Here is a 14,958-nt window from a genome sequence, read left to right on the forward strand (position 1 = left end):
GACTGGTTCTGAATAGTTCAGAGCTGATTTCAACCAGTTCCAATCAGTTCGGATTAAGCTGAACAGATCTGATCCCGCATCGGATCGGTTCGGTATAAGCTGAATCGTTCGATTCGGTTCCGAACCTTACAACCAAATCGAACGATTCGGCCTGATTCAGCATACCATAACATTAAGCATTCCATCACATGCTCCATTACCTCCTTGACCCTGCATCCGAGCATAGCCCTCATTGTTTTGACCATATCTAGCTCATTTCAAGTTCCACTGGTCTCCATGGCAGCTTAAGTTAGAAATTCCAAATACACACACCTAAAATCCTGTCTTGATCTAGGCTAGCAGGACTAAATTGCTTCCATGCTCTTACCAAAACCATATCTTAGAAGCATCCTTCTAAGATTAAACAGAATGTGAACAGCAAACTATGCAAAGTATCCATGAAATGACATCTCACAACTGTGAAGAAGTTGATAGGAAGGAAAGTGCACTTGGGGAAGCTCTTTACATCCGAGTTGTGCGCAAACGTTTCACGGAATCACGGTAGAGAGCGTGATAAACTACGGGGACCGCCGTTAACGGTAATAAATTATTGGCCGGAAGCCGGCTCCAAGTGTGAGCGGTGCACGTCCGGCTTCGCATCGCTCATCCGGCCAAAGCCGACCTTTGGTGGCTTCGAGCGCCTCCTTCCTCCCTTTATATAACCCCAACCACACACTTAGTTCTAACACCTTGGCTCAATAATATCTCCACCAAACCCCTCTAGGTTCTCTGCTTCTCTGTTTCAAGCTTCCAAATTCTAACAAAATTTTAGGAATTTGTGTGCAGTTTCTGCACTCAAAATCTCAAATTCTTCTGGGGTTAAAAAACTCCAGTCTATGTGTGTTCTGTTTTCTTCTCTGGCTGGCAACGGTTCCAGTATTAGCCATGTACTTTCTCTTCTCTTTCTAGCACTTTGTAGTTTTGGGTAGTATCAGTCAAGTAATTGGGGTGCTTTAGTATGCTGGTAAGTAACAAACTTGAGTTTTTTGAGGAGAATGAGATTTTGTTGCACACAAGTTGCATACTCTTGAAGTTCTGTTTGGTTTTGGAAAAACTTAGTGTTGAGAAAAGCTTCTATTTTTAGATATCCCAAATTTTCAATAGGTACAGTATTGGCACTTGAATTTAAATTCCGTGACCTTAGTGTAGGTTCCTCTCTTTTTGTTTCACCATGCTCATTCTTTCAAAGAGCTAGCTTTTTCTTGTTCTTCTTCTTTCCCTTTCCTTTTGTTTGGAGAAGATTTGTGTTGTTTTCAGGTGTCAAAAATGAGTCTGTCTCTGCCGCCCGGTTTCCGTTTCCATCCCACGGATGATGAGTTGGTGGGGTACTACTTGAAGAGGAAAGAGGACGGGATTAAGTTTGAATTTGAGGTTATTCCAGTGATTGAGTTATATAAGTTTGACCCATGGGAGTTGCCAGGTAATATGGGCCATCCTGTGTTTGCTAAAATGCCTTAGGTGTATAACATTATTTGCTTTTGAACTTGAACATGTTACGATGATGCGTGAAATGCTATATTTATGTGTAGATATAGATTTTCAGTAGTAAGCTATAAAATAACTGCAAAAGTATAAATCGAACTTCATTTTTATTATAGTATGAACACGCAATAAGTACTCTCATTAAGGTAATTGAAGTCAAATTGCACATGAACAACTTGTGCTGCATTGACTTAGACCTGTAGTTGATATTACTTCACATTAATTGAAATGAACTAAAATTTAGCAAATTAGACACAAAAATAAGCATTTCTTGCAAAAATGTCAACTCTAGGTTAGGTTGTTAAACGCTAAAATTTTGGAATATGGGTTTTGGTCTGACCCTTAGGATACTGATAATAGTACCAATAAGTTATTTGGATGCTTATGTTAGAAAGTCAGTCTCTAAGCTTCAATTAGATGTTGAGGTCATGACGAACCATGAGCAATTAAAAAGAAAAGAAAAGTCCATGTTTATGCATTTCTTTCATGCCTTTTCAAGTGATAACATTATTTTATATCATGTTTTTCCTTGACAAAAAATGTGATTCAGCACGTGTGTGGTATTATGCATGCATTTTTATCTGGTGATGGAATCAGTTAAGTCTTTGATCACAACTTTGTGAATTCAAGTAATTTATATGGCACCTTTGATGTGCACAATAGAGGAACAATCATCTTTTTCAAACATCTAGGCTTTTTCTCTAGAAGTCGGTGGAAAAGGAACTTCTTTTCTTCCTTTGAAAGTTATGTCGGTGTAGGAATGTTGGAGTTTATAACCCTTATATTAGAAAGTAATGTTCTTAATACACTCTTACACCAAAAATATCAAAGTGGAATCTTTTTGCAAAGGAATGAAAATGACAAACTAGAACAAGCTTTCTTAGATAAGTTTAGCACATGACTCCCTGGAAATGGTTTCCAAATGATTTAAGTTTTTAAATACTTTGATGATTTAAGTCTAATAATGTTTCCAGATATTCTCTGATGTGTTGCAGGCAAATCATTCCTTCCAAAAAGAGATATGCAGTGGTTTTTCTTTTGCCCACGAGATCGTAAGTACCCAAATGGTTCACGCACTAACAGAGCTACAGGATCAGGCTATTGGAAAGCCACTGGTAGAGACAGAAAAATTATCTGTGAGTCTTCTGTCCACGGGCTTAGGAAAACCCTTGTTTTCTATCACGGGAGGGCTCCTGGTGGAGAAAGAACTGATTGGGTGATGCACGAATATCGTCTTTGTGAATGCCTTCCTGATGGATCTTCCAATTTTGTGGTATATATGTGTACATGCCTTATACTAAGATTTGTGATCCTAATATGTTTTTCCGTCTCTAAAATTACTTAGCATGTTTAATCATGCAATTACTTACTGCTTCTCCAGGGAGCTTTTTCTCTGTGCCGCATAGTGAAGAGACACGATAATAGGCAGAAAATAGGTGATCTCCAAGGAGAATCCAGAGATAGAAAAGGTCATTCTTCTGCCATGATAGATTTCAGCCCAAAAATGTGCTTCAGCAAGGACTTGAGTACCTCAGAAGAAAATGAATCTGTAGTAACTGACCTGTTGAACAGAAGCAATGGTTCAACTAGAATCAATTCTCCTGAGAACTTAAGGGGGACCGAACTGCATCAAATTATGATTGATTCTGATCAGAGAGACCTATGCGGATCACGAGTTGTTTCAGATGCCTCAGAGGTATAAACGAAAGAATGGAAGTGGATAGCTTTCAACCTGACTGAAGCCATATATTAAATGAAGTTACATAATGAGTTCAGCTGCTTAGAAAGCAGTGGATAATTAGAAGTTATGGGCAAACAACTTGGAGGTGGATGGTGCTTTGCATTTGTCTTTTGACATTGTTCATGATTTTTTGCAGGTTTCTTCACCAAAGGAAGGCATATCTGAATCAATGATTACAAATATGTTTCCTATTTCAATAGAAACATGCACACCTTGTAATCCTTCTCCTATCTCATCCTATGCAAACTTCAGAGAGGAAGCTTACGTGATTGATGAGCTTAATGGTCATGGATGCTCTTCATCTTGTCCGAGTCCTGTATACTGCATGGACATGTTCAGCAGTGTGGAAGACAGCACATTGCAGAGTCTTGAGTGGGATACACCAAAATTTATGAATGCATCATTAAGCGGTACTTCCTGGTCTTGCACTGTTCAGCTTAAAGGTTATTCTTTAATCCCTTTTCACTGGTGAGTTTGCTAAGGTATTTGATCCAATTTTACCCTTCAGCTGCAGGAATCGAACCCTGGAATCTAGTGTTATCCCCTCCAATTTGTAGGCAAGCAAGCGAAGGAGAGGAAGCAAACCTGTGGTTTCAGGATGACAGTATGGTCATCGTGAATTAAAAGTTTCTCTAGATGGAGGCCAAAAGACTCTAGCTGGCCTTAGTTATAGTAAGAGGCTGTTAAAAAAATACCAGCTATAGGTAATTTCATGTTGTAGTTGATTATGTGTTGCAGGATCTCTGAGGCAACACCTTTTAGTGTTTGCTCTCCAACATATTATGACAGTTCCTGCCTAAATATATCAAGAATGTGATCTCCAGAACAACCCCTTTTAACGTCTGTGCCTGGAGACCAATAAATTAAAGTTTGAGAGTATCTACAAGATTATGCCACCACTACATTGACATCATTATTGATTTTCAACATGTTTCTTAGGCAAAAGTCTTGTGTGTAATTTGTACTGTAAGGTTTGCCTGTAACTTCTATTATTGGATCAACAATAAAGAGCACTTTCAAGGTGTAATAAGTACTATAAGGATTGCCATCTGTACGCTGATTGTTTTTAGAAATCTGTACTGCAAAAGCTTTCTATCATGCTCCAAGATAATTTTGTCTTGGAAATTTGTTGCTTTATAGCTTCGTAATCAGTCTCTTCTCTCTATGTGGAAGAATCTTTAAGCAAGTGTCCTATGTATTCTGCACTGCAATGGTATGATTAATAATTTCAAGTGCTGATTGTTCAGGCTCCTATCTTAAATGATTTTAATGGATAAGCTGGTCATATGTTGACGTATACATAACATTGATACCAAGATTGCTTCTGACTTCAAACATTGCCAAAAAGCTTTCTAATGTTAAAGGAAGCCGTCATTAGAAGCAACTGAGTGATTCTGACCTCCTACAAATAAACTAATGTAGCAAAAGAAGAACACGAGAGGTGCCTTCTTGAAGCATTGCAAAAGGATTAAGGGCCGATGGAGCAAGATGAAGAATATGCGCCATTCGTCGGCTGCTCCCTTAGAAAGGAAACGCCGCACCGCCACCGTGAAGAATCTCAGAAAAGAAACAATTTGCTCTCATGAAGTGCTAGGCATTTTACTTTGAAGAGGTTCCAACCAAAGTCATATCTTTTTTTTATTTTATGGCACTAATGGATTCCCTCGTAGGGTCTAACCAGAGAATTTTTAACACAACCACTGAGCAGCCCCCCTTTCCAGTATGGAATTGACTTAAAAGATCAATGACATTAAACACTGCATTGCATCTATGCACAGTAAATTCTATATATACATGAGCAAATCCTTATAATAAATAGGACTTTTTTAGCTTTTATTCAGCAGAAATAGTAACAAGTGCAAAAGCTAGAAATGGGGTTTATTGAGAGGGCACAGCGAAGTCACAAAATATTTGAGAATTTTAGAAGTTTTTTGTTTTAGTCAATCTTTTGAATGAAAATAACCAACTTGTAGGGCTCGTTTGGTTCGTGAGAAAAAAGAGAGGAAAAAGTGCGGTCAACGAAAAAGTAAAGAGATGCCTCTTGTTTGGTTGGAGTTTACAAAGGAGAAATACGGAAAAGTTGTATTTTCGTGGGAATATGATTTTCACGTTTCATGACAAAGTCTTTTCTATGAGAAATATGAAAAAGTTACTTTTCTGTGATCTAGGAATCGAAACATTTTTATTTTTTTTCCAAAAAAGGCCCTTCAGCTATCTTTATTTGATCTAAAGCATTAAAGACCTAATTTTTATTAAGGGTATAATAAGAATTACACATAACTTTCTCAAAAAAGTGGATGGTCAATCAAACATAAGCACTCTGAAAATCTATCACTTTTTCATGGTCAACCAAACATGCAAAAAGTACTTTTTCAGGCATCTTCTTTTTAGAAATCTGCTTCTCAAAAATTATATTTTTATGAGAAAAAATGCTTTTCGTGAACCAAATGAGCTTATAGGAAACAAAATGATCACCAAAATACCTAGATGGCTGTTTGGATTTCTTCGTACCCTAAAAACTATCCAATGAGGTGAACAATGAGGGCAGCCCTCCCTAGGTAGGTCCAATGTGTCATCATCAATTTTGCCATAGCCATGTTCTAGCAAATCTTGCACATTTGCCGTGCCATAACAACCAAATAATCGCATCTACACACCATGTACAAGCTATCAAGGAAAAAAATGACTCAATCACATTAGTACACCAATTATATTTCATCCATGCTGCATGTTTATCATAAATTGATCATGGTTAAGCTGCCAACAAATCATCCATAAGACCATAACATGCCCTGAACTCTCGAGCTTTCCCCAGGGATAAGGAAGGTATAGACTGCTAAGCCAAACAATGATGTGTCATAAGGTCGGTCACCCATATGCTACATAGCCTACAAAATAACAACATACACAGCCATGCCTTGAATGGGACCAGGGCATATACCTCTTAGGTCACACCATGATGTGTCCTAAAGTGGCCGTCCATATACTGCATAGCCTACAAAGTAAAAACATACACGAAGACATGTCTTGGATGGGAACAAGGCATAGACCTAGTGTCTATAAATAAGCTAGCTTCATATTAATATTAAGCTAACACCCTCTCCTCTTTCCAATAACATAACTACTACTATTACTACTACGATCGGGAGCGACGGAACCCACTGAGTTGGTTTAGAAAAAGCCGAATCATACCAAACCGGCTGATTCGAGATGTCTACCGGATTGGATGACTACCAGCACAATCTAAATCATACATTCCCTTTTTCTTTCTTTCTCTCTCCTTCCCTCTCTTTCGTTCTTTCTTCCCCTTGTTATTTCTAAATAGGGAAGTTTCGAACTTTTTTTCCTTAAATTTTCAATTTTTAAATTAAATTTGATACATCCTTTGCTAATTTTAGTTCGAGAATTGAAAATTTAAGAAAAATAAAAAGGCTAAAATACCTTGCATGGATCTCGGCACCGGTTCCAGAAACAAAGGGTTAGCCTTTAAGTAGTCCTGCGTACATGCAGTAGAAACTGGGAATAATCACACTGCTGCAGAACAATCGAACCGTGTGATCATTCATGGTATATCATAGACTGGGACTTAGGCCATCAATTGACATATCGCCTCTTCCCCTCTGGTAGCGATCGCGCTCTACTGGGAGAAGACCGCTAGTCCATTTAAATTTGAGTTTCTCTTCTTCTTCTTCGCACCGATGGCAACGGCTAATTCCCTCTCGAAGGCATTGGGCGCCGCCATCCTCAAGTGGGTCTCACATGGCCGCCGCCGAGCGTGCCATCCTCAAGCGGGTCCCGTCGGTCGATCTCGTCGTCGAGGTCCACGACGCCGGGGTACTTCTTCCGTTCCTTCTCTTTCTTCTCTTTTCCATTCACCAAGTGTTTGGTGAAATTCTTGGATGATCCTTGGCTTTTCTTTAAATTTCTTTTTCTTCCTTATCAAGTGAGTTATGATGCCGTTTCTGTTTAAGGGTACAAGATTTAGTTGATATACTGATAGAGTTCCCATCCACCAGCTGTTGGGTGAAATTCTTGGCCGATCTTTGTCTCCTCTTTTAAATTATTTTCCTCTTCTTTCAGTGAATTATGACCGCTGTTGGTTAGAGTTGCAAGATGCCAAATGATGATTAGGGTTTGCTGAAAGATGCGGCTTTTCTGCCAAGTTTTGAGCAAAGATGTGGGGATAAGATTAGGGTTTCCGAAGCCTCGTGTTTTGGTTTGCTTTCAGAAGGGATGGTATCATGTTTTGCTGTCGGCTTGCTGTCTCTGATCTTGTTATATATTTTGTTTTATTTCTTTGTAAAGCGAGTTCAAACAGTATATAGGCTTCATCAGGATGGTTTTGTTGGAGTTTTGGTTTCTTGGGTTTTGGTGACAACGAGGGTTTTGTAGGGGGGAAATATTTGTTGGGTGAAACGAGGAGATTATATGGAGATAGAGGTGAATTGGTAGGGATTTACATATGAGGTTAAAAGTTTTACATAAAGGTCCAGAGCATTCATGAAATACAAAAGGTGGGAAAAATTTAAGAAAGAAAAGCTATTCATACAAGGGACCAAAATTTAGGTATTCCAGTTCCCACATTCATTTCTAAATTAGGTTTGAACTTTTTTTATCATAAGCAAATACCCTTTTCAGCAGCTCTCGAGTCTCTGAGACAAAGAGCCTGTTCCTGTAGTCTAGTCTTAACAAGGTTGATCTTGCTGATCGCTCTCTGACAGAAGTATGCCATATTTGGGTATCCAATTAACATTATTTTGGTTTTATCAGTAATGTAAGTCATTCATATTATCATGATTCTTTTCTTTTCCGGTTCATAGTTTTTGCCTTGTTTTGACATAACTTTAGTATGGATTAGAGTAGTTGTAGTGGTAGAATTGTTTCCAACGATCTTTATAAGATTTCCTCCTAAGAAGATTGTCTATTCTCATTTTCATTTTTCATTTCTTAAACATGGACACTTACTTTGTATAAATGGGTGAAGCATTTCAGAAACCAGAAGTATACTTGCTGTGGAGTCAGTGCTCATAACAAGGACAGCATCAAGAAGGTAATACGGTCCTTTTGTACCATTTCAACAATTAGTAGAGTAATGATGAATGTTATATAAGAAAAGATGTTACTTATTATGTGTTTAGTGCCGATGTAGCTTTCTTTGGTACTACATGCTTCTGGTTATTGCTTGAAAATACTTAGAAGTAGCTTTGCCTCTGTTGAAAAATTGTATCCTAGCAGCAGGAAGAAAAATCTAATCAGTGATATCTTATTTTGATGTGTACTGCTTCAGCTGTGAGCATTGTACGAGCTAAGGTCAAGGAATTAAAGGTTGTGACGATACATACATTGCAACAGTGCGGTTGGCTGGGATTCCAAATGTTGGCAAGTCAGCCATCACCAATATCATGCGTCAAATTGGCAGAATAAGTGATGCAGGTATCCATCTTGAACTCTGTTAGATTGAGGTAACAATCTTTACTAAGTCCAATCTGTCTTCTTGTTATTTGTTTGATGGGAATCTCATTCTGTGAATTTTAATTGCAAGAAAAGGGAAAATTGAAGCATGCTGTAGTGAACCCACAACCTTGGGAAACAAAGGATTTTAACAGCTCCAAGGTACATGGCTTCCATTGGTTCATACCGTTTTATCATCATATATCCTATATTAAACATCATTTTTGTGTTTCAGTTACTGATGTCCATGAAGATACAAAGATAAAGCAGTGTTTTAGATTCCTTTGTCCAAACTTTAAATGCTGCTGAATTCCATGCTATTACATATATCAATTTCTGGTTTTGATAAATCTGAGGTATTCTTTTAAGCTTATATTTAGGGAAATTTCTGATTTCAGAGGTTAGTTGAGTAACAGTTTGGATATCAGTGCTAGTGTTTGTATGGAGGCTTTAATATCACCGAGTAATGCTGATAACTCATTGTTTTTGTAAACGGTAAATTCTTGGAGCCTGTTCTTCTAAATCACGATACTTTGTTTCTTATGAAATATAATGAGTGCAATTAAACTAAAGCCTCCAAGCATAATATGTGCAATAAAAGAGAAAAGAATACAAAATTTTGCTGAAAAAGTGGTGCGCAAATTACCAAATAAATTTAGTACAAGAGTTTATTAGTTGCTTTATCAAACTCCCCTCTTGACTTATTAAATGGCTGTCTCTAGTTTACCCAAAAAAATGACCGTGCCTGCTGCTTTCAGTGGAGGGTGGCGACCACAAGTAGTACCATGAAAGTGTGTCAGAAAACCCTGTTCTATGAACGTATTTAAGGAGAGATTTCCTCTCGGTTGGCTTCATGCTTTACTCCCTCACATGCATTCATGTTGGAAAAACCTAAGTTGTATTTATCGTGGACTTAATATATTTGGGGGAGTTTTTTTTTTTTTTTTGGCTGAAAGGACATTTCATATATTACGGATACGAATATACCCAGTAGAATCGGCAAATAAAAGATTCTGAAGTGCATCAGGCATCTCGCCCTCTCCAACCCACAAGATGCCTCTTAAGTGGCTCGCTATATATACCGCCACTCAATCCGCCGCCCCGTTAGCCTCATGATATACATGCATAGTCTGAAAGATAATACCCTCTCTCACCATCAACCAAATATCGTGGAGCAAAGGATGAGTTTGGTTTGATGAAAGGTGTAAGATGATCGATTAAGTCGAAATCAACCAAATGACTCACCAACATAGTATAAAATCATAACGGAAGAAACGTCTTATCAGTTTGCCAATTTTCTACTGTGTTGAGGTACATGAGTAAGGATAGCTACGACTGTAACAATGTTTTTGATTCCTTAATCTGGATTTAACACGGATAGCAATTAGGGTTTCTTTAATTTACTCGGTTTAGCCATGTTTGCATTTGGAGAGTAAATCAAAAGCATAGCTGTTATTGCTATTTTTACCATCGTAGTGGATGGAACAGCTATATTTACAATGAGAAACCTATTTTCCATGATTTTGGGTACATCTTAAGTGGAATGAAAATTACCTTGTAAAGAAGAAGCAAACTCCAAAAATGAGGTTAAGAAGTTGATATAGCTATTGGAGGGGTTCGAAAAGCTCGGAAATCTAACCTAGAAAGGTCACTCAACCAATGTGCCAGCTTCTCCTATCAAGTATTTTCAATTAAATCCAGCCTGCTATTGGATCTTTAGCGGCACATCGGGTCATTTCGTGACTGGTTTTTCTTAGATTGTTTTAGAGATTTGATCCCTTTAAAATCTCTACTCACACATGAGCTTCCCTGGGCTCAGCTGAAGCCCGAACATATGGAAATGAGGGGAAGAACCCAACATTTGATTTATTGGGCCAGATAAGATGGCCCATGACTCCGCGAGCAATCGATATGCCTACTGCAACTCCTGCGGTTGAGGATTTACGAGCCTTTTCTGCTTCTACCCTCAACAGCCTCTATCCTTTTCTTTTTGACTACGTTGCCGAGGGATATACTTTGTGTTGAAATTACGAGCTTTTTTCACATGTAGAAAGGAACAATTGCACTTGTTTTTTTTTTTTTTTTTTTTCCTTCAGAGCACCCAGTATTTGCAAAGAAACTCTTTTTCGTGCAGTATCATTAGCTTTCAAGGTAGAGAAAAATAAAAGGTTTTGTGCTTTTAAAAATCAGAAAATGTTTAGCTTTCTTTGAAGAATTCTTAGATCCTTTTGTTTTCTTGGTTGGTCGCCAACCTTCCATCTAAATTACTAGTGCAAGTCTGCGAGATTGAAACCAAGGACATCAATGTGCAGGTTTTCTTTCGTTTAGTTCAACTTGGAAGTGACTAACCACTGGGTGAAGCCAAGAGAAACCGACGTTCACAGCTTGTCCGGACCAATCGAGTTGGGCCTCTAATTTATTTCATCAAAAGGATTGCATGCACAAATCAGTGACTTGGAGTTGGAGATGGAAGCGAGTCTGGTAATTCGGGATGATTCCTGAGTCTAGCCTGATCCATATTCTGCTCTTATAATTCAGGTTAAGATCAAAACACTAGCACTAATTTTCCACGTACCAGCACTGGGCACAAGTGATGCGACAAAATTCGTGTTGATACTTCAAGCTAGTGAGCGAGAAAACATCATCCCGTTGTGACCACCAATTCATGAAATGTGACCATCAACATGTGCCTCCTTAAATTTAACCGAGAGATTAAAGGAGGTCCAGTTCAAATTGATCACACTCTTTCTTATTTAATTTAGTTGTCACCCCTTTTTTTTTGTGGTATAACGGCGCATCACACAAAACGTGCATGAGTGTAGTCAACAAAATTAGAAAAGAGAAGCGGGCAAAGAGAAGAAGAAATAGACGCTTGATTCTTCCAAAGGAACCCTTCAGTATAATGAGCTATAAAGGAGGCAATTCAATCGACAGTATTGTTCGCCTTCAGGTAGACATGTAGTTGTTACTCTTAGCTTACTCTTAGAGATCAAGCTAACTAACATTAATCCGCATGTTGAAGCACTAGTTTTTCATATGCCATGTACTTGAGCAGCTAGAACTGCTAGTTAGGGGGATCAATAGATAAACTCTTTGTAAATGTAGCTTGGTGCATGAATGCGTAAGGGCCTCTTTTCAACCGCAGGGTGCGGGAAAGGAACAGCAAAGACAAAAGAGGAGGTTTGATTCCATTGGTTAGAAGTCTACTGTGATTGCATGAAAAACGTCTTCACTTATTTAATGCGCCCAATGGAGAAATTTATACGCTATCTATGCGTCACATAGATCCTGACATGGTGTCCATACTAGTATATTGACCCATACACTTTGATACCCAACCTATTGGTTATCTTGTCTCTGTCTCTCACCAATGCATTATTTTATAAGATAACTCCCATCATATTTATATAACGAAGGTTAGTTGGGGTTTCCCCTTCATCTTTTTCTTAAGGAAGTATTGAATTGGATCAAAGATATCTTTTTTCTCTGTCATCTGTCTATTGCGGCATAGTAACAAGTGATTGTAACTCAATCTCCTCGGTGAGTGGAGAGGATCCAAAAATTCCTCATTCGCAATCCATGAACAGACTTAAATCCATACCTTATAGCAGGATAAACCACTGCATCTTTTGCAAGCCAAACAATTAGCAAAAGTACTTCTTGCTCGTAAGGATGATTAAACTATTCCACTTTTTCGCATACCAACAACAGCTTGGCCGGTTCCAATGACTTCAACCCTCCTCATGGAGAAATTTTCTCGGTGCATACATGTGCCTAATTGACCCTGAGACATCGTATATATCCATTAATCTTTTCAGCTTGCTTGCTAGACCAAACTGGAAGGTGTTGACATAGAATTTAAAACGGGAATCCATGACATCTCTACACCAATCACATGATCTCCTCTCTTCCATCTTCTCCTCTTCTCCAATCTATGGCCTAATCTTGAACCTCGTCATCCCTTATGACTAAAACTCCCTTAAAGCCTTAGATTAATCAACTCCCAATGTTTCCTTTGCTTATGATTGCAACACCCGAGCCCGCAAAATCTCGGTTACGAGGTAAACAATCTCCATCTGACTACTAGTTTAATCACGCCGGCATCATCTTATGAGGTCTAATCTTAGTAATCTTATAATAATCCCATGTTAACTAGCTACTTTGTTGTTCGAGCTACTTTGTTGTTCGAGTATTGGTGTGGTCGTATCCAGGGAGGGAAGGTTGCCGTCTATCTGCCACGTGTGGTCTTCTGGCCTGTGTGTTCACCTTGAATAAAGCAACTGGATTGGGGTGGACCAAGCCAATTTGGCTTGGTCCTAGATTTAGACTGTGGGTGCAAACGAGCTATCTGTTGAAAAATATGGAAGGAGCGAAATGCACGAATTTTTTTTAAAGAAATTAAGTTCTATCTATTATGCTTTGCAAAAAATCTTATCAATCTTTTTCAGCTGGATGCATCTGTGTTCGGAGAATTTACTTGATCCTCATTTCAAACTTTGGAATAATCTCGTAATATTGGCGTCGCTCGTTAAGAGACATTGATCTATGTTTTTAGAAAAAAGGTTAACTCACATCCTGATAAGAGTTTATATACTTGCATACTGAAGATATAGAGATCCTTCAAATTACTTATAAGATTGTTCGGCATGTTGAATAGTTTTACAGATTTACTTATAGACTACTATTTTTTGTTAAAAAAATTTATTGCTCTTTTATGTTGTTCTTTCTTGCAAATTCTTTACAAGTAGTTGCTGTAAACTCTCCTTTTCTAATAAAGGCCGGAAGGCTTTGCCTCCCTCCTCATCAAAAAAAAAAAAAAAAAAAAAAAAAAAAAAAAAAAAAAAAAAAAAAAAAAAGGTGCAAACAAGCTGGTGTGAGCCTTGCTGCGTGGTAACGTGTGCAGGGCCTTCTCTCAACATTGGAGCCTGAGAGGGTATTCAAGCTAGAGCTGAGCTTGATCGTAGCCATTAAAGTCTGGTTCTTTAGTTGACCAATGGAACTTGAATAAGCTTGTTTTGGAGCAAGCACAAACTTCCATTTTTTTTTGCTAGCCGTCCAAGCTTGGATTGTTGACCGCACAAACTTTTTAAGCCGGGCTTTGTCTCCTTTGTCAATCAAACTCTGAAGGATCTTTAACCCTGGCTGGTTTTCTAATTAGATAGGCTAAGCAAACCTGCTATCGACCAAAAGCAAGTGATTTAAGAATGGCCCAGTTCATTTGCTACCCTAATTTAGATCCAGATCTACTCGATCACCTCGTGAGTAGGGTCAAATCCAGCATAGGCTTTTCTGGCTAGTATCATTTTTGAGAAATGAGCTTTGTCATGGTTGAGTATGATTCAGTTTGATTCAATCCAATTTTGTTAGATCTACACTGAATCCAACCATTAAAGTCTTATTTTGGGATTGGCACCTCAACCTTGGGCTTAGAACATCATTTGGATCTAAATCAAATCGGGTACGATTCATATTTAGTTTTATCTGATCCACTTGCACCTCGATTTTTGATTGCTGAAACCTCAAATTTGCAATTAAATAATTTGGATCTATGATGATACAATAAAGAATTTTTTCAATGCGTAGGTTTGGGGGCTTATAACGCTAGCTAGTTTATGGCGCGTGCATTGTCAAGAATCAATTAATATAGTATGGTGAATAAATGTAGTATAGAAAATTCAGTGACAACATCTCTCTCTAATACCATGAAATCTGGGAGTTGACTTTGCATTCCTATCACTCATAAGAAATGGTTATCATCGTTATCATTGGATGCAGTGATGTGGTTCAACAATATCGAGGGCACGGTCATTGTCAAAATAATCATATTAATAGAGTTTTTGATTTTTTTGTGCTTTTTTTCAACAAAGTAGTGCACATAATATAGAATTGGAGGGGAGGTCTCATGTTCGGACCATGCGTATTGTTTTTCAAGTGTTTTATATAGACAATTTTTCTATCATTTCCTTGAAATGATATAGATTATTAGCATTATTCTTGGAAAAAAGGGGAAAAGAAAAAGATTGATCCATTAGGGTTTGCATTCACGCAATCCTTTCTTTGCCAAGCCTAAATCTGGATTTTTGGCTTCAAGAAAGCACTACTTTGCTCATTTCGATCGATGTTTTACCATCATGGGCATGATCATATGGCAAACGAACCAATGATGCTTATTTGAGTCTAATTTTGGAGAACTTAATTAGGGCATCATTCTTTTCTAGCAAAAACTAATAATATGTCCATAAACT

The 14,958-nt window shown here is 38.1% G+C and overlaps 1 protein-coding gene and 1 long non-coding RNA gene across 8 annotated transcripts; both read left to right on the forward strand.

Annotated features, from left to right (window-relative positions):
- Positions 1–484: 484 nt before the first annotated feature.
- Positions 485–4,296, forward strand: LOC103711801 (uncharacterized). Its single transcript, XM_008798085.6, has 6 exons — positions 485–926; positions 1,297–1,459; positions 2,517–2,794; positions 2,903–3,217; positions 3,399–3,672; positions 3,771–4,296. The coding sequence occupies exons 1-6, from the start codon at positions 876–878 to the stop codon at positions 3,884–3,886; spliced, it is 1,197 nt and encodes a 398-aa protein (XP_008796307.4). The 5' UTR covers positions 485–875; the 3' UTR covers positions 3,887–4,296.
- Positions 4,297–5,815: 1,519 nt separating this feature from the next.
- On the forward strand, positions 5,816–13,178 carry LOC103711800 (uncharacterized). 7 transcript variants are annotated; one of them, XR_016399960.1, is made up of 4 exons: positions 5,816–7,096; positions 7,343–8,312; positions 8,550–8,695; positions 8,805–10,669. It is a non-coding gene; the product is annotated as an uncharacterized LOC103711800 (long non-coding RNA). The 7 variants fall into 7 exon arrangements; XR_016399962.1 differs by adding an exon at positions 11,026–13,178 and having other exon boundaries at positions 5,850–8,312; positions 8,805–8,875; XR_016399961.1 differs by having other exon boundaries at positions 5,857–8,312; positions 8,805–8,875; positions 8,949–10,669.
- The last annotated feature ends 1,780 nt before the right edge of the window (positions 13,179–14,958 follow it).

This window comes from Phoenix dactylifera, chromosome 3, assembly GCF_051530095.1.
Source record: "Phoenix dactylifera cultivar Ajwa chromosome 3, Ajwa_hap1_PhDact_Kaust_v1.1, whole genome shotgun sequence".
Lineage (NCBI taxonomy): Eukaryota > Viridiplantae > Streptophyta > Magnoliopsida > Arecales > Arecaceae > Phoenix > Phoenix dactylifera.

Excerpts from the sequence above, each read along its gene's own strand:
- LOC103711801 (XM_008798085.6), top strand. The coding sequence starts at position 876 with ATGTGTGTTCTGTTTTCTTCTCTGGCTGGCAACGGTTCCAGTATTAGC. Across the intron at positions 927-1,296 it reads ACGGTTCCAGTATTAGCCAT|GTGTCAAAAATGAGTCTGTC; the intron begins GTACTTTCTCTT and ends TGTTGTTTTCAG. Across the intron at positions 1,460-2,516 it reads TGACCCATGGGAGTTGCCAG|GCAAATCATTCCTTCCAAAA; the intron begins GTAATATGGGCC and ends GATGTGTTGCAG.